The sequence below is a fragment of the Canis aureus genome, chromosome 4 (assembly GCF_053574225.1).
Source record: "Canis aureus isolate CA01 chromosome 4, VMU_Caureus_v.1.0, whole genome shotgun sequence".
NCBI classification, from domain to species: domain Eukaryota; kingdom Metazoa; phylum Chordata; class Mammalia; order Carnivora; family Canidae; genus Canis; species Canis aureus.
Window position 1 is genome coordinate 19684505 of NC_135614.1, and position 20072 is coordinate 19704576.

The window sequence follows — 20072 nt, forward strand, 5'->3', positions numbered from 1 at the left end:
TTATGAGACTAATTTCGTGATCCCATGGGATGCTATTCCAGTCTGTGATAAAAGAATCACCTAGGTTTGATATGGAATCTCAAGCCCATCTGTAACTGCTGTAGTTAGATGTTTAGACTTATTATTTGATTATATCACCATTATTTAAATACATATACTGGAAGTTGAAGTATATATGATATCTCAAATCAATGAAGACTTTTTCTTTCTAGCATATATATATTATATATAAAATATATAAATATAAATAAATATGTATATATATATATATTTCTTTTTCTGAGTGGAGAAAAATTCTGTCAGAAAAGAAATCAAAAGATACAAATATATAAAAGGAGGAGAGAATTGTTTATTCAAAAAGTCAGAGAATGCCTAAGATTTCCAGCTACTATTTTCAATTATTTTTTGCCTATGAATAGGAGTTTCTTTTAGAGACAGTGTAAATTGTTGAGTTGTAAGGATTACAAGGCATGAGGTTCATTATCCTAGAGTAGATCACACATAGCAGTACTTTGCTTCAAGAAAGATGATCATTAAAAAGAGTCTCATTATACTGCATAAAATTAATTATATTCAGAATTATCCTGTTTCAGAAAATTGACAAGAGCAAATGTATAAATTAAAAGATCAAAAACATACCAGATACAGCAAGGAAGTCATCAATGCTTGTAATGTCATCTACAGCTTCAGTGAGGACATGGATATGATTCTCCCATGTATGCTTGTACATTTCCATGGTTTTTTTGACCACTTGACTTTTGGGTCTTGCAGCCAAAGCAAGTGCAGCATTAATGATCTGCAAAGATACAGAATGTTCACATGGTGATTTCTTTGGTAATAATTACCAGATAACTATTCTTAAAAGATAAGAATTTTAAAAGATTTTAAAATTTTAAAAGAACTATATTCTTTTAAAAATAAAATATGTACATCTTTAACAACAGGGAAAATGGTAAAATGTCCTCACAAATAACTCTTTGCTTTTAAAATTATTATTTTATTTGTGGCAATGATCTAATTATTTTTAGAACTATTTATTGAATGTCAATGCACTAAAAACTGCAAGAGCTTCAAAGATAATTGGTATCTGCCTTTAAAGAGCTGCTTTATTACTCAATGGGAAGGGCAATATATAACTCAGTTCAGTATGCAATACGTGCCATAATCACAAATAATGACCACTACTCTCTAGAGAGCAGGAGGATCACCTTAAGCAGAGTTTTTTTTTTTTTTAAGATTTTATTTATTTATTTATGAGAGAGTGAGAGAGAGCACAAGCAGAGGGAGAAGCAGGCTCCCCAGTGAGTAAGGAGCCCAAAGCGGGACTTAATCCCAGGTCCCAGGATCATGACTTGAGCCAAAGGCAGATGCTTAACCTTAACTGAGCCACCCATATGCCCCAACAGAAGTTTTGAATACAAGTTTCAGGGAAGTGTAACATTTTAACTGATTATTTGGATTCACATTGCACAACTCCATTGTGAACATGTACTATGTGCAAAGCACCATGATAGAGCTTTGACTTCCTTGAGGTCTTGCAGAATTTTGCCAGGGGGGGTAAATTTTCATTATTAATTAATTTTTTCATTCATTCATTCATTCATTCAGTATTTCAAATATATTCTGAGTGCATCTTATGTATGAACTGTTGGTGTAGATTTCATTTACAGCAATAAACGAGAGAAATAAAAATCATTGCTTTCATGGAGCTTTTATTACAGTTGAGGCCCAGAAGCAATTACCAAGTTAGATAAGTAAAACATATGGTCTGTAAGGTAGTTGTAAGAACCAAGGAGGAAAGGGCAGAGAAGGGGGATAAGGAATGGAGCAGTGTTGAGGGTAGGAGGTTGATGATTGTAGCATGGCCTCACACTGAAGCAGCCATTTGGGTAAAATCACTATTAGGAACGACTGATGGGACAGAGAAGTGGAAAATTCAAAAGGAGAGAAAATAAAGGAAATGCTGTGAGAATGGTGAGCAGTCTCACCTAGAGGCTTGGGTGTGCAAAAGAAATCAACAGGAGTTCTTGATGGTCCTCCTCAGGACTATGGCCTTATTTGGAAGGCAGTGGGGAGTCATTTTGACTTTGAAGCAATTTGCTCAGAACTAAACTATAGAAAAATTCATATGGCATAGGAGGCTACTGCAGTAGGTTACAGGAGTAAGATAGAGCCTGGACAGCAAGGGTGGAGGTAATGAAAAGGTTTTGATGGAAATTCCAATTAATTAAGGATGAGGATAGGTCAATTTCTGCCAAAAATACCATGCTATCATTAAGAAATATGTGGAAAATACTTTCTAAGGACATGAAAACACAACCAATATAGTACAATAGCAGTAGATTAGAAAGCATTATGCTCCAGTGAAATGACAAACAGTGAAATGCAAACATGCTAGGAATAAAAGTGAAATGAATACACACACCAACTAACTGGTTTTCTTGGATGGGTGGAATTTCCAGTGCTTTTTATTTATTTGTGTGTGTAACTGAATTTTTCAGATTTTTTTATGGTGAATATATTTTAATTGTATGGTCAGCATAAATGAAGCTATTCTTCAAAGAAAGATGATTACGAAGGTTTTTCCATGAGTAATGGGGAAAAATTATTTTAATCTTAATGGAGGAGAGTACAGAGAGTTAAAAAGTCAGTCAGGGTTACAGAAACAAACACATACAATTGTTTTGGAAGACAGTGTTGATGAGAGGTGTTAGATCTCAACTTTCCTATTAGAGAAGTTGACTTTGAAGTGACTCGGCTCTCCATATAAATCACACAGTTACCTGAGATATGGAATTGGAGCTCATAAAAAAGTTGTCATTTATTTAGCCATTTATTTGTCCATGTATTGAAACAAATTGGTTTTACATAGCAATAATGTAGGAGACTCTACACTGGATACTGACATCACAATCAAAATGATTTCACCATAGTTTCTTCTTTTTTGAAAAAAAAAAAAAAACTATTTATTTCAGAGAGAGAGAGAGAGTATAAGCACGCCAGCATGAGCAGAAGGAGGGGCAGAAGGAGAGAGAGAATCTCAAACAGATTCCAGGCTAAGCAAAAAGCCCAGTGTAAGGCTCCATCCTAGGACCCTGAGATCAGGGCCTGAGCTGAAACCAAGAGTTGGTGTTCAACCAACTGAGCCACCTAGGCACCCCGAGAGTCTACCATAGTTCCTAAAACAGCCCACAATCAAGTAGGGCAATCAGCCAAAAGCCAGACAATTATAACATAGCAGTGATTCTTAGACTTCAGCCTACATCACTTGGCAGGCTTGTTAAAACACATATCCCTTGAACTCACACTCTAGAGTTTCTGATTCAGCTGATGTGCTTTGGGGCCTCATAATTTGCATTTCTCACAAGTTCCCTGGTATTAGTGATGCTACTGGCCTGGCATTCTCATTCTGAGAAGATTTGGAAGAAAAAGAAGATAATAATAATAAGAGAACATACCTTTGAGAAGTCGCAACATATAGAAGGAAAAAATAAACTGGAAGGGATAAAGATGAGAGAAGGAATCATCAAGAAGGAGGTAGAAAACAAAGGTATTAAAGAGACGAGCAAGGAAATCTTTTCAAAGGGTTAAATGCTGTAGGAAAGTCAAGAATAATGAAGACTGTTTTAGCTTTCAGGTTTGGAAAATAGGAGTTGATGGTGTAGCAGAATATTGGACACAAGATTCAGATTTCACCAAACTAGGGGGGCAATAAGAATAAAAAGAATCATTTTCTGCTCAGTAACCCTTTGGAGGGGGTTACTGCCCCTTACTTAAGTGACTTGCAACGAGTTATTGGAGGTAGAGGAGGGGAGAAATTGGTTGCTTAAAAATATTATGTTGATATTCTTTCCTTTTATTTCTTTTTTATGAAAGGGGAACACATTGAATTTTAAGGAAACACACACTCTTTTTAGAAATAACTACTGCACAATATTCCTTGGCTTCAGTTTTAGAGTTTTATTAACCTATTAACTTACAATGTACGTTTGTGCACAGTGCAAAGGCTCTGGTCTCTGGTGTTTCATTGTCCCTGCAATTGGACAACTGTGTAAACATGTGGTTGTGCTGAAATTATGCCTTCACAGAAAGGCATACTCTTAAAGTACTGGTGTGGAACACTCAGTGGAAATATGGAGTCATGAATATAAGACAGGCTATATTTTGTAAGGACATTTTCAGTTCTGCTTCTGATCCAATTTATCTGATTCAACAGTGCACACTATGAGAAAACTTTATCCTACTTGAGTCTCCCAATATTTAGCTTAAATCTAAAAGCTGACAAAATTCAGAAGATGTGCTAACCCTCTTTAAGGAAGAAGAAATCTTCTTCCCAATGTCACACTCCTAGGATTTTAGCTATATTTCTGGAGGGGAAAAAGACAATTCTCAAATCCTCTTCATGCATAACTAAAGGTGAATGAGATATGTTACTTTCTGAGGGATTTTTCTTCAGATTATGGTAGAGATGTGTACATGTCAGAATCCCCCCCTGACCCTGTGAATCACCTAGTCAGCTCACGCTTCAAAGAGTCTCTTTAACTTCAAGAGCTTATTATATTTTAACAGGACTATTTTAATCACCTTCTCAGTAGTTACCTGATTCCAGGTTTATTCCAAGCTATTCTCCGTACTACAAACACATTTCTTTTTCAAATGCGGAAGTGACCTTCCTTTGCTGATAACCTTTGATAGAATCCTAGTTGACCAAAAATAAAATCCAAATTCCTTTTCTCTGATTTACAGTCTAAAAACCTTCCCTGCAAGTTCACTGTGATGGAAAAATTAACCCCCCTCCATCAACCTCATTTTAGGCTATGTTCCAGCCATATTGTCTTAAGCTCCATTTTCTGGTGATACCATGTATCTTTACACCACTATGGTTTTAATTTTACAACTGAAACCTCCTTAACATCCTTGTTCGTTCCTTTTCCTGCTCTGGTCTATCTGAAGAAATGTTTCCTACCTCTAATACCTGCTGAAATGTTACTATATACTGTGAATCTTGACCTATTCTCTCGAACCAGGTAACTGAATTGTATTCTGTGTTTGAAAAGCTCTTTTTTCATATAACAAGATTGTTATGGTATTGCATGATTGTTTATACACATTTCTGCTTCACATGAGCCTCTTTCATATGTGGGTGGGACTATGTCTCATTCACCATTGCTTCTTAGTACACCAATCATGTCAGTCATAGTTATTACTATATTTATAAACTGTTCCTGAAACGCAGTATTCTGCTTTGTCTCTCTACAAATTGGACTATTCTAGATACCTTACAGAAGTGGAAGCATATGATGTTTGATATTTTGTGTCTAGCTTTTCCACATATAATATCTTCAAGGTTCATCCATGTTGTAGAATGTGTCAAAACTTCATTTCTTTTTAAGGCTGAATAATATTCCACTATACATACATATCATATTTGCTTACTTATTCTTCTGGTGATGAAAAGTGGGTCATTTCCACCATTTGATTGTTATGAACAATGCCGCTATGAACATTGATTTACAAATTTGTGGTTGAGTCTTGACTTTTAAATGTTTAACATGTATATCTAAAAAGAGAATTGCTGAATCATATGATAATTTTATATTCAACTTTTTTAGGAAATTCTATACTATTTTCCACAATGGCTGCAGCTTTTTACATTCCCACAATGCACAAAAGTTCCATTTTCCCTTCATATTTGCCAAAAATTATATTCTTTTTTTAAGAAAATAATATCCATCATAATGGGTGTGAAGTGGTATCTCATTGTGGTTTTCATTGTATTTCCCTAATGATCACAGATGTTAAGTATTTTTTCATGGCCTTATTGGCCATTTGTTTTTTGTTTTTTGTTTTTCTTTTTTTTTTTAAGATTTCATTTATTTATTCATGAAAGACACAGAGGGAGAGAGAGGCAGAGACACAGGCAGAGGGAGAAGCAGGCTCCCTGCAGGGAGCCCAACATGGGACTCCCTTATTGGCCATTTGTATATCTTCTTTGGAGAAAAGGCTATTTGAAACTTTTGCTCATTTTTAAATTCAATTGTTTCTTTGGTTGTTGAGTTTTAGGATTTTAAAATATTTCTGGATATTAATCTCTGATCAGATATATGATTTGCAAATATTTTCTCCCATTCTGAGTTTTGCCTTTTTTTTTTTTTTTTTTTTTGAGTTTTGCCTTTTTATTCCCTTGGTAGTGCCCTCTGTTACACAAAAGGTCTTCATTTTAATAAAGTCTAACTGATCTACTTTTTTCTTTACTTTCCTGTGTTTTTGGTGTTATATGCAAGAAATCATTACCAAATTTAGTAACATGAAGATTTTGCCCAATGGTTTCTTGAATTCTGCAGTTTTAGCTGGTATATTAAGATCTTAGATCCATTTTGAATTAATTTCTGTACATGGTGCAAGGGAAGGGTCCAACTTCATTCTTTTCATGTGTATATCCAGCTTTCCCAGTACTATCTGTTCAACAGACTGTTCTTTATCTTTTGAAAGGTCTTGGCACCTTTGTCAAAAATCATATAACCATAACTTGGAGATATTACAGAATCTATTCTAGGCAACTACAACAAAGTAAGTCAAATGAAATTTTTTTCCAGTGCAAACTATAGTCTATTAAGTGTACAACAGCATTATCTGTAAAAAAAAAATGTATATACCTTAATTATAAAATATTGCTAAAAACATGCTAACCATCATCTGAGCTTTCAGTGACTGATGTTTTTGCTGATGGAAGGTCTTGCTTGATGTTGATGGCTGATGACAGACCAGGGCGGTGGTTGCTGAGGGTTGAGATGACCATGTCAATTTCTTAAAATAAGACAACAATGATGTTTGCTTCATAAATTGACTCTACCTTTCGTAAACAATTTCTCTATAGAATGTGATGCTGTTTTACAGCATCTACCCACTGTAGGATATTTTTTTTAATTGAGTCAAATATTCTCAAATCCTGTCACTGCTTTTTCAACTAAGTTTACATGATATCCTAAATCTTTTGTTTTCATTTCAGTAATTTTCACAGAATCTTAACCAGGAGTAGATTCCATCTCAAGAAACCACTTTCTTTAGTCATCCAAAAGAAACAACTCCTTTGATAAAGGAACTCTTGTGCACAGTTAGTGGATATGTGAACTGGTGCAACCACCATGGAAAATAGTATGGAGCTTCCTCAAAAATTTAAAAATGGAACTATCATATGATCTAGTAATTCCCCTATTATTTGCCCAAAGAGTATAAAAACACTAATTTGAAAAAATATATGCTCCCTTATGTTTATTGTAGCATTATTTACAGTAGCCAAATTATAAAAAGAACCCAAGTGTCTATTGTAGACATATATGTATTACAGAATATTAATGACCATAAAAAAATAATAAAATCTTGCAATTTGCAACAACATGGATGGATCTAGAGAGTATAATATAAGTGAAATGTCAGAGAAAAAAAAATCACTCATATATGGAATTTAAGAAACAAAACAACGGAACAAAGAAAAAAATGGATAAACCCCCAAATAGTCTCTTAATTATAGAGAATAAACTGATTAATTACCATAGGGGAGGTGGATGGGAGGACGGGTAAATAGATGAAGGGGATTAAGAGTACACTTATCATGATGAACACTGAACAATGTTTGGAATTGTTAAATCACTATTGTACAACTGAAACTAATATAATCCAAGAAACTAATATAATTCTTTATATTAACTATATTGGAGTTAACTTTTTTTAAAGTTAGTGAAAGAAAAATAAGCGACTCCTCTGTTCAAGTTTTATCATAAGATTGCAGCATCTTCATGCTCCACTTCTAACTCTAGTTCTCTCACTATTTCTATCATATCTGTAGTAACTGCCTTCACTGAAGTCTTGAACCCCAAAAGTTATCCATGAGGGCTGGAATCAACTTCTTCCAAACTGTTAATGTTGATATTTTACCTCTTCCCATGAATCACAAATGTTCTTAATTGCATTACAAATGGTGAATCCTTTCCAGAAGATTTTCAAATTACTTTGCCCAGATCGATCAGAGAAATCACTATTTATAGTAGCTATAGTCTTGTGAAACATATTTCTTAATAAGGCTTGAACGTTGAAGTTACTCCTTGATCCATGGGTCACAGAATGGTTGGTTGTGTTAGCAGGGATGAAAACAACATTAATCTCATTATATCTTTTTTTTTAAGATTTATTTATTTATTTGTTCATGATAAACATAGAGAGAGAGATTGGCAGAGACACAGGCAGAGGGAGAAGCAGGCTCCATGCCGGGAGCCCGACTCGGACTCCATCCTGGGACTCCAGGATCATTCCCGGGGCCAAAGGCAGGAGCTAAATCACTGAGCCACCCAGGGGTCCCCTCACTGTATGTCTTGATCACAGTTCTGTGTGACCAGGTGCATTGCCAATGAGCAGTAATATTTTGAAAAGAATCTTTTTAGCTTAGTAGTAGTTCTCAACAATTGTCTTAAAATATTTGGTAAATCATGTTGTAAGCAGATATGCTGTCATCCAGGCTTTGTTGTTCCATTCACTGAATGCGGGCAGAATAGATTTAGCATAATTCTCAAGGGCCCTAGAATTTTTGGAATAATAAATGGGTGTATCTTCAACTTAGTCACTAGCTGCATTGGTTCTTGACAAGAGAGTCAGCCTGTCTTTGAAACTTTGAAGTCAGGCATTGACTTCTCTCTAGCCATGAAAGTCCTTGATAATATCTACTTCCAATATTGGGTTGTTTTGTCTACATTGAAAATTTATTGTTAAGTATAACCACCTTCGTGAATGATCTTAGTTTAATCTTCAGGATAATTTGCTACAGCTTCTACATTAGCATCTGCTGCCTACCTTGCACTTTGATTTTACAGAGATGACTTCTTTCCTTAAACCTCATGAACCACATCTGCTAACTTCAAAATTTTTTTTCTGCAGCTTCCTCACCTCTCTTAGCCTTCACAGAATTGAAAAGAGTTAGGGTCTTGCTCTAGATTAAGCTTTGGCATAAGAAAATGTTGTCATACTATGATCTATTCAGACCACTCAAACTTTCTCCATATCAGCAATAAGGCTGTTTCACTTTGTATCATTTGTGTGTTCACTGGAATAGCACTTGTAATTCATTCAAAATATTTTCCTTGCAATCACAACTTTGCTAACTACCTGGCAGAAAAGGCCTAGCCTCTGGCTTATCCTGGCTTTTTGACATGCCTTTCTCTGTAAACTTAATCATTTTTTTGAAGATTTTATTTATTTATTCATGACAGACACAAAGCGAGAGAGAGGCAGAGACACAGGCAGAGAAAGAAGCAAGCTCCATCAGGGAGCCTGACTCGGGACTCGATCCCAGGTCTCCAGGATCACACTCCGGGGCTGAAGGCAGTGCTAAACCACTGGGCCACCGGGGCTGCCCAGCTTAATCATTTTTTAAATAAAGTGAGAGTGAGAGTGTGCAAATCTCCTTTTCACTTGAACACTAAGAGGCTATTGTACAGTTATCAATTGGCCTAATTTAAGTATTGTTGCATCTCAGGGAATAGGAATGCCTAAGAGGAAGACTCAGAGGAATGGCCAGTCTGTGTAGCAGTCAGAACATACGCAGTTATCAGTTAAAATTGTCATCTTATCTGGGCATGGTTTGTGGCACCCCAAAACAAATTGTAACTGGTGTTACGATTACACCAGTAACATCAAATATCCTTGATGACAGATCACCATAACAAATATAATGTTTAAAAAATTTTTGGAATATTGTTAGAATTACAATATGACATGAAATGCCAAGTTAACAAATGTTACTGGAAAAATGGTGGCAATAGATTTGCTTGATTCAGGGTTCTCATAAACCCTTGATTTATAAAGCAACAGCAACAACAACAATAACAAAACAAAAAACAAAACACATTATCTGTGAACTGCAATAAAGTGAAGTATAATAAAATAATGCAGGCCTGATATGCAAATATTTATGTCTGGGCTGTCTATTCTATTCCATTTGTTTATAATTCTGTAAGTCTGTTTGTAAGCCAGTACCATACTTATTTGATTACTGTAGTTTATAGTTTTTGAAATTAGGAAATGAGAGTTCTCCAATTTTGTTCTTTTTCAAGATTGTTTTAGCTATTTGAAGTAACTTGAAATTTCATGTGAATTTAAGAAGTGTTTGTCCTATATCTATAAAATCATTGTTGGGATTTTGAGGAGGATTGCATTGAATCTGCAGATTGCTTTAGGTAATACTGTTACCTTACTAAGTTTTATAATCCATAAACAAAATGTCCTTCCATTTACTTAAATATTCCTTAATTTCATGCAGCCATTTTTTATTATTGTCAGTGTATAATAATAATTTCTTTAAAATTATTCCTCAGCATTTTATTCTTTGTGATGCAATTGTAAGTGGAACTGCTCTCTTAATTTCCATTTCAGATTGTTTATTTGGCTTTTGTGCATTGAGTTGATACCTGTAATTTTGTTAGCTTCACTTATTAACTCTTAATGGTTTGTGTTTGTGTGTGTGACTTTTAGGGTTTTCTGAATATAAGATCCTGTCATCTGTGAACAGTGATAATTTTACTTCTTCCTTTCCAATTTGAGTACCAAAAAAAAATAAATAAATGATTTTTTCGATTTGGGTTTTGTCAGGCAAGTAAAAAAAGGCAAATGAGTTGAGTGACCTAGAGGAGTAGAACTTTAAGCCCCAGGACTTGCTGAGAGCTCTCGTCAACCCATTCCTCTGTATCTGGTGTCTGCTATCCCAACTACATTCACTGCCCATGCTCACTGATAAAGGCTACATTTGATGCTAATTCTCTTTACGAATGATCTTCATTTCTCCATCCTTGTGGATGCCTGTTCAAACCAGTACAGGGTCAGGTTATCTGGCACTCCTGGGAAAAACTAGCTTAGTTTCCAAAATCCCATTTTCCTTTCTTCAGGCTTCTATACTTTCTAGTGGTATATGTGGCCAAAGCCTCGGCATGGCTTGGGCTAAGCCTTTATCACTTTTAAATATTAAATCACATAAGGTATTTTTATTACATTCTGCTCTCATTTGCCTTGGGAAACCCTCATCCATCTAAACTAGATTCATAATATTTAGGATTTTCAGACTGTGTTAAGTTTTTTTGTTTCCCTCCAGGTTTCAGAAGTTTGTATTTCCAGGGCCTCTCACTTGTAACAGGCCCATCTAAGACACTGGAGAGGGCCTAGACATGTGCTCACATGGTCTTTGTTTTTTGTTTGTTTTGTTTTGTTTTGTTTTGTTTTGTTTCACATGGTCTTTGCTCTAGTAAAATTTCCCACAAGTATTTTGGGATCCAACTAAGGGAAATTGAGTTGAGGGAACTCGAAGGTATACATTTGGTTTGGGTTCAGTGAATATGCTACAAGAGGTTTAGAGTCACCTCTTAATATGTCCTTTTCTACACTCATACTTGTGGTGCTGACATCATAGAATGTTTGTTTGACATCAGAATGTTTGTTTCCCCTAATTTCATACTCTTTCCTTAACCTTCCCAAACTGCAAAAACAAAGACTGAATCATCTTCTAAGTTTCTGTGCAGAAACTGGTATTACAAAATTAGTTGCTGTTATTTAAGAGGCAATCGGCAGTGTGTAGCAGAAAGAAGAAACGAACAAAGGAGAGAGAGGGAAAGGACAAAAAAAAAGGAAAGGGAAGAGAGGAAAAGAAAGGAAAAAGTTTCATAGATGCGTCTGCTATATAATAATACCAATATTATATCACTCTTTTAGATTTGGGGATATTTTGATATTTATCAACATTTTAAAACTAATAACTAGTTGTCATTTATTTTTGCATTCTAAAAAATACTCTTTTTTTTTTTTTTTTTTTCCTTAAAGAAGGCCCTCAAATTTATGAGTTTCAAGCCCCACACAGCCTGGTCTGCCATAGCCAAACCGTGCATTTTTCACAAAAAGCTACCTATAGTCTGAAATGATAAAACTAACACAGATTCCACTGCAGTATTTCATCTGAACTCTGTGTTGATATCAAGGCATCAGCTTTGCTTCCTTAGGGAAAATTGCAGTATGAGATAAAGAAGCCTTTTAAAATATTCTACAACATTTAATCCTTTGTAGAGACAAGTGACGCCTTTCCCTCCACCTTCCCTTTTCATGTGACAATTTTTTTTGAAAGAATTTCTATTTTATTTCTAAAATTTGGTCGCGAATGGCAAACTAGTGTGCTAACTATAGGACTAGTATTGATAGCCTGCAATGTTCCACGCAGGAATCTAAGTACTCAATTTGCATTAACATCTTTAATCCAGTGAGGAAGGCCCTACCAGTATTCATTCCCTTTCTACTGGCAAGACAAGAGGCACAAAGAGATGGAATAATTAATACAAAGTTACAGAAGGAAATCTAGATTAGAAGCCAAGAGTCTTAAGTTACAGTTTTACTTTGCTTCAAATTGATTTTCTGTCCACAGAAGAGTCTTATTAACACTCCTAGGACTCATTTTCCCAGAAGTGAGAGGTACATGTGCACTGGGGAAAGTGTGGGGGACAGCGTTTGAGTTCACTAATTACAGTAAGGTTCCATCAGATTTAAACATACAGGTTTCAAGCTATCATTTGATGCATCTACTTCTCCTCTTGAAAGATTTCTGAAAACAATTACTTAAAAAAGTGAAAATAAATCTAAGTAATTTAATTTTTCCTCAGAGATATTTCAATATTGGCATTGATACAAATAATCTTAAAAAATCTTAGTTAATATAACAAAAGCACTTTGTGGATTAAAAAGATGAGTTATGTGTAAGTACCTATAGGTCTGATTACCTCAGTGTCATGGGCATGTAGAGAAAATTAAAATAACTAGATATATGACACCTCAAAAACATCTAAGTTAGTATGTGAGGAGAATTAATATGACATTCACTTAAATTGGTAACACCATAATAATTTTGGAATTGTAACCACCACGATAATGACATCAAATTCAGTGTTCTAATTCTATGCATCCTTTTCTCAGGTAGTTAAATGGTGTTCTACTACCATTTGTTTCCTACTTTCTGTGCTGGTTTCCCCCTATTTCCTTAGTTTTGATAACTTTTTCTTTTATGTCTTCTCTCATATTATATTTCACTTACAGGATACTCTTCTTGCATTTTAAGTAAGCTATGCAATATTTGTCATCATGGATCTCCATAGTTACCTGTTTATGTTGAATGCTAGCATTGTGAGGCTGGGGAAAGGGTGTGGTGAGAACACATAACTCATCCTGGACTCCTACAGGTTTGCAGACAATTTATTAGACTGCATTCACCTTCAGTCTCCCAATTGTTGTAATCTCCTTACTCTATGAAGGGATGATCCCTGCATGATAGGATTACTAACACTAAAAAGTCTCATGAGGTTTTAACTTGCCTTTGGATACACAAAAAAACCTGAAATATGCTACTTTTTATTTTTTAGCATATATTAAAGACTTAGCATTTATTCATTAAGGAAATCAACTTACTTTATATAACACTACAATTAATAGATTCTCCGAGTCCTGAATCTAACTAGAGTTATTGCAGTTTGTCCATCTCCTTTTGCTTCTCTATACATATCTAAGGATGGCACTAACTATTCAGGGAGGCTGGGTATTCAAGAGTTTTCTATTTAGATAAGGCAGTAGAAGCCTACCCACCCATGACCTTTGGATTTTTCATGTCTACCCTCTTAATTCTTCATCATTTAGTTTTTTTAAATCATGATTATCCTTTCATTTTTCACTGTCTACTGCTGTCTTTTTCACTGTCTTCTGATAGTTCTAATTTCAAAGAGATGGCTTTTGCTTTCTTACTTATGCTTAGATTCAAGTTGCATCATGTCCCTCAGTAATTTTTATCAGGTGGGGACTAGCTGATTTCTAGGAATACATGGCTTGTTTTGAAAGAAAGATGTACATTTCCTTTACATATTATAGTATTAGCTTTTCTAAGTCTTAATCCATACTGCTAGGGAAAATAGTGAAAAATGCAACCTAGGACTCTTTAGGTCATGTAAAATGCAATAAACAAGAAAAACAATACTTACCAGAAAGTCTATAAAAGGCAATCATTTTGACATGAAAGTCAAACAATTTATTTCCCTCTCTTCTACACTAATTATTAAGACAGAACAACCTATCAAATCAAGATCACCAGTAAGGTAAGGTTTTGTAGACAAAGGAAAATGGAATTTAGGATTAGATCTCACATTTTACACCAATTCCATCACTTATTATTTTATGTGATTTTAGACAAATTGCTTACTCTTTGAGCTTTAGTTTCCTTACCTGTAATGGTTACAAAATGCTTATTACAAAGGTTGTTAGTACAATATAATTAACTAAATGAAAAAACTAATACCTAGTACCGAGTTAAACATTTTATGAATGTTTGTTTCCATGCAGAGAGTTTGGGACAAAAAAATACAAAGAGTACATCGAGAATTTAAACACTATATACACAAACACACATAACACACAGAATATGAGATTCTGATATACTCAACAATCATTTGATGTCTTAATTATAAAAATGTTCCTTGGCTAAATAAATATGAATTTAAGGAAAAAATCTACAGAAACACTGCATTTTTACAACATAAAACTGAAATAAGAGAAAATTTGCCTTAAAAAAAATTCTCAAACCAATAATGTATATTAAAACTTCAGGTAAAAAATAAAAAATAAAAAATAAAACTTCAGGTAATGGAAACTACTTTCATTCCAATGATGAAAAAGCAGAGGCAAGGGATTTTTGGATCCTTATAATCTGCTGCTCAGGGATTTAATAAGTTTAGAATTTGGAGTAGGAGAAATATCTATCTTCCAAAGAGTTCAAGTGCAGAAATTAAAAATTAATTTGATGTCTTTGCCAAATTAATAACCCTCCTTTTTAAAATGAATTTTATAAAAATATAACATTACAAAGTTTCTTCTACTGCAACATCCAGTTCCATGTAAACATAAAGGTAAAATGCAAGCTAGTCATTAATTGCCAAAATGCGTTTTATAATAAGAGATTGGCTAAAGTTAAAAAGGGGGGAGAGTACATATTGGCAATTCTGAATGTTTGGAATTAGATATTTCCGCCATATAGTTGAAATTCCTCAAGATTCAACTTGTGTTTTTTTGTTTTTTTTTTTTTTTTCTAAAACCATTAACTAGAGTTCTTATAACATTAGGGGAATTACCTTTTTTAATTTTCAAAAAATATTTGCGGTGTACCTTCTATTTATCTAAGGTAGAAAATATTAGGACAGATTCAGAAAACATTTTATTTTAGTGGTTTTAAGGGAGAAAATCCATGCAAAAATATTTAATAAAGGCTAATGAGTATAGAAAATCCAGATCAAAGGAGCAATATTTTCCCTAAACTTTCAAAATGTATAAAGAAGATATGTATATAGGGTATAAGGTATAAAATGAATTGAACTAGTCACATATAACTTTCTCCCTTTCCTATTGCTTTATTCTCATTCTTTCTTCCTCTGAGAGGTCCCTAGAAGAGAAATTTCCTGAACCTCTGTGACCTAGTACTTTGATTTTTAGGATGCTGTGTCAGCTGCTACCATCATCTCCGAATGGGACATTTGAAGTAGCTTTAACCCTACTCCCAGCCACTCCCTCTGCAAACTGATAACTACAAATCATAAGTCTCATGAAGCTCCTAGCTCCCTTTTTCTCTTAGGATAATTTAAAAAGGATAAAGCCCTGAAATACTTGAGACTTGTTTATCCCTCTAGCAACAATTGCCATTGTCCCTCTAACTTTCTACTCTTCTTCCTTGCTTATATTCCTCCAGGTAATTCTAATTCATCTAATAGAGCTCATATCAAACATCACTTCCTCAGAGAAGCTCTATCAAATCTATCAGTTTCCTTGATGATATATTCATAAAATAATATTTCTTTTCGTCAAGTACTTATCTCATTATGTAATGGGATGTTCATTAGAGTGAACACTGAGTTCTTTTGATACAGTTTTGATCCACACTTCTCATTTTCACACAAAGCAGGAATTTTAATGTTTTAATGCTATTTCTCCAGCATATGTGGAGAATCCCCTCCCAATATAACTAGGATTCCAGTGTAAGTTTCCTTCTACCCAGCAGGCCTTATTAAAACTTTTCCAAAAAAAAAAAAAAAAAAAAAATTCCCAAGTGAACAAGTACCTCCCTACAAGGAACCCTTATACCAGTACCTAGGATGATGAAAATATGTCCATCCTGTTTTATTTATAGCTAAACACTGGAATCACAGAAAAAAAAAATCACAGAAAAAAACTGATAAGGTTTGTATTCAACAGAAAAGTATTGGCCATCTCTTCTTCATATTAAGATCTTTCAAGGGCTATTCCAAGCTGAGGATCATCTATTAATGGACTGGATCACAAAGCTTTCTCTACTTTATATATCCAGTGTCCTTGCAGGACTAGAATTAGAGAAAGGTGAAAATAAATATGGCAGTTTCCCCACTGAATTACCACAATCAAATATTTGTTATTTTCCTGTCTTCAGGTCTTAATTATATGACTTTGTCAGCTATAGATCAGAACAGGAAAAATAAGAATACAAGCTGAAGAGCCAATTTTAAAATACTGTACCAATTTTACCACAAATAGAATAAGTAAAGAGAGTTTTATAATCTTTTTTTGAGAGTTTTATAATCTATTCAATTACCAATATATAGATGGGAAAGTGAAAAAATATTAAAACTTTCTCACCTAGTATTTTATTTTATAAAATTATATACACACACACACACACACACATATATATATATATATATATATATATATAAAATATACGAATTCTCTCTCTTTTTTTTTTGTATTTTTTTATTGGAGTTTGATTTGCCAACATATAGTATAACATCCAGTGCTCATCCCGTCAAGTGCCCCCCTCAGTGCCCATTCCCCGCGTCCCCTCAACCCACCCTCCCCTCCACCACCCCTTGTTTGTTTCCCAGAGTTAGGAGTCTCTCATGTTCTGTCACCCTCTCTGATATTTCCCACTCGTTTCCCCTCCTTTCCCCTTTAATCCCTTCACTATGAACTCTGTCGAGAGAGAGAGAGAGAGAGAGAGAGAGAGAGAGAGAAAGAAAAAGAAAATCCTCTGAGAATGAAGTAGTGTTGCCTTTTTCAAATTAGAAACTTTGCCTATAATTCGGTCAATTCAATCTTTGTATCTTTTTCCTTCATCTGTCAAACTTGGAATAGAACATCTAGCCTATACAATTACTTAGAACTCAATAGTCAACTACATTGGGGAATGATTTAAAACCAAAATTAACCATACTAATTTGAGGTATTATTACACACACACACACACAAAAAAAAAAAAACCTTCCAGATTTTCTTTCAAGTTGTTAATAGTCAGCCTTTGAGGAGAATGTCATTTTCAGTCTGGAAATGGAAAGAAAAATAACTATGTTTCCCCATTAAATAATTGTAAGCATTACTGTTTAAAATTTTCTACTACATTAGAGAAGACTACTTCTTCGTCACAATAAGTCGTAAAGTTGTGGATGTTTATTTCACTCTCTAGGACCTAAAGTCCTTAATTGCTGAAGCATATTCACTGGTGCGTGCAAAGTACCACAATGATGCACTACTTATTGTAATAATTAGATATTGAAGAAGCAATGGCCTACATTCAGGAGAACTCTCTTTGTGAGTATACTTCTTAAGGAAAACAAACAAACAAACAATCTTGATTCTCAGTTACAAATAAATTCATTAATAGATACTACCTTAGGAAGATATAACTGATACTGTATACTGGAAAATAGCCCCTCTTTGTTGAATGCAGATCTAAAAATTCTTAATTCTAAAGTGTTATTTTGTGCTCAGCAAGCTTTGGCCATAACATGCATAGTAAAAGATAAATAAGGTTATAGTTTTTAATTACAAACTTGAATATACTGGGCTATGTATAGAACCCAAGAATAAAGTACTACTGCTTCCTGGGAGTTGGACTATGTAAATTAGATTGAGTAGTAGGACACAAAGTTATGAACAGGAGAAAATTCTCTCTGGGGAAATATAGGTGACAAACCAACAATGGCTTTTAGCAGCTGGCACAGTCTATTTGAAGAGCTAATGTCATTTTACGTAATGGATTAGGAAGAACTGGATGCTCTCCATCATGCAGGCCAAGCATAATTTCCAGGATGACTGGGTTTTCTGACATAAAAGACACTACGCTTCCTTAGATTCTCTAACCTCATTTACAGTCCCCGTGATGAGGGATGTGAAGAAGTGGTCTGTTTCTTCATAGCCAGCTGAGGCTTTAGCTGCAGTGAAAGCAAGATTCAAGGGATCATTAACATGCAAAATTCACAGAACTATGACCAGTTGAATGTGAGGGATGAGAATTAAGGAGTCAAGGATAGTTCCCAAGTCTCTGGCTTGAGTTAATTAGTGGTAGTTCCATTAATTTCCATGATGGAAATAAAGGATACAGATTATGGTTTGGGGAAAGCAAAATTGTAAATTGCAAAAGTTCAAGATTAAATTAGAAGCACACAATTTTATGTTGGACACAATTTTTACACTCCCCCCCCCAAGAAAAAGACTTACTTGAAATTCATTTATATGTGGCAGATTCTTCTTTTAGAGAAATCATTTTCACTTTCCAAATAATATTAGTAGTTTTTTCCGTTTGACCAATAGTTACAAAAACAAGTGTGTAACATATAAGAAAATGTAGCAATTACATTGACTTAAATCATAGAAAACTAATGATCAACAACAGTAAGGAAGAATAGGATTGGGGTCACAGTAACAAAGACCAGACCACATCTTTATGTCAGAGGGCATGGAGTTCACCTATATTCAAGGTTTAATATTCTTGAATGCAAAGACAAGATAGGTCAAACTATGGAAAAAGCCCAAATATCCATCAACTAATGAATGGATAATATATATTCTATTATGTATATATCTGTACTACCTGTTTATTTCAAATGGAATAGATAGATATAGAAATAGATAGATAAAGATATAGGCATAATGGAATATTACTCAGCCCTTAAAAAAGAATGAAATCTTGCTATTTGCAATGACATGGATGGAGCTAGAGAGTATTATACTAAGCAAAATAAGCCAGTCAGAGAAAAAAAAAAACATATGATCTCACTCATATGCGGAATTTGTGAAACAAAACAGATGAACATATGGGAAGGAAAAAGAGAAAGAAGCAAAGCATAAGAGACTCAACTATAGATAACAAACTGAGGGTTACTGGAGGGAAGGTGGGTGGGGATGGACTAGATGGGTGACAGTATTAAGGAGGGCACTTGCTGTGATGAGCAATGGGTGTTATATGTAGGTGATGAGTCACTAAATTCTACTCCTAAAAACCAGTATTATGCTATTCGTTAACTAACTGGAATGTAAATAAAAATTTAAAGCACATAAACAAAAAAAAAAAAATACAAGATAGGTGATGATGCAGAATTCAGTCTATACAATGGTTTCATAAACATTAACTCTGGAAAATCCTCCATTAAAATACAGACTTTTTGTAGTTTACTTATGTTTATGTGAGAGATACTCAAGGCAAACTTCCGTGGCCCCATTTGTTTCCCTTTTCACAGTGCTTTAAGAATGAGGTTATTAAAATCAGCAAGACGGGTCAATGTTCTCAGGGGGCAATGTTGCAACCAATATAACCAAAAGGAGACAGCTTGTTCTTCTAGCAGTTCAGCTGTTGTGCCCAAGATTGCGAATCTGAGAAACCACCAAGGAGCCAACACCGATGCAAACACACGAGGGTTTATTTACAAGCTCGAGCTTGAGTCCAAGTATACCCGACACAGCGGAGCAGGGACTTGGACCCAAGCTCGAGCTTGAGTGCTTCTAGAGCAGACACATGACTACTTAATCAGGCATTTAAGACTTAACTGATGAACTTTTCAAATAATTATCAAAGATCACTTGCATATGGCACTGTATAGACTAACCACTGAAAGCATGAATTAAACTGCAGATTTTAATCATCTTGTTGATAGGAGGTGCTGTGGATTTAAAGAAAAGATAAATGTCTTCTGTCATATTATTGTCTTAATGTAAGT

At 34.5% G+C, this 20072-nt stretch overlaps 1 protein-coding gene and 1 long non-coding RNA gene across 11 annotated transcripts in view; one reads left to right on the forward strand and one right to left on the reverse strand.

The window, feature by feature from the left end:
• Positions 1 to 20072, reverse strand: part of CTNNA3 (catenin alpha 3) — a 1688099-nt gene that overhangs the window by 558940 nt on the left and 1109087 nt on the right. For 6 of the 7 annotated variants that reach the window (XM_077894689.1, XM_077894690.1, XM_077894691.1 and 3 more), the window contains exon 11: positions 640 to 796. In XM_077894689.1, the coding sequence (XP_077750815.1) occupies positions 640 to 796 (157 nt within the window). Of the gene's footprint in view, positions 1 to 619; positions 797 to 20072 lie in introns of those variants that run through there. The other variant, XM_077894695.1, reaches the window with a different exon arrangement.
• The window catches only part of LOC144312260 (uncharacterized), an 88170-nt gene continuing 81100 nt past the window's right edge, over positions 13003 to 20072 (forward strand). For 2 of the 4 annotated variants that reach the window (XR_013377764.1, XR_013377765.1), the window contains exons 1-2: positions 13003 to 13256; positions 17543 to 17667. This is a non-coding gene — a long non-coding RNA (uncharacterized LOC144312260). The other 2 variants (XR_013377762.1, XR_013377763.1) reach the window with 2 other exon arrangements.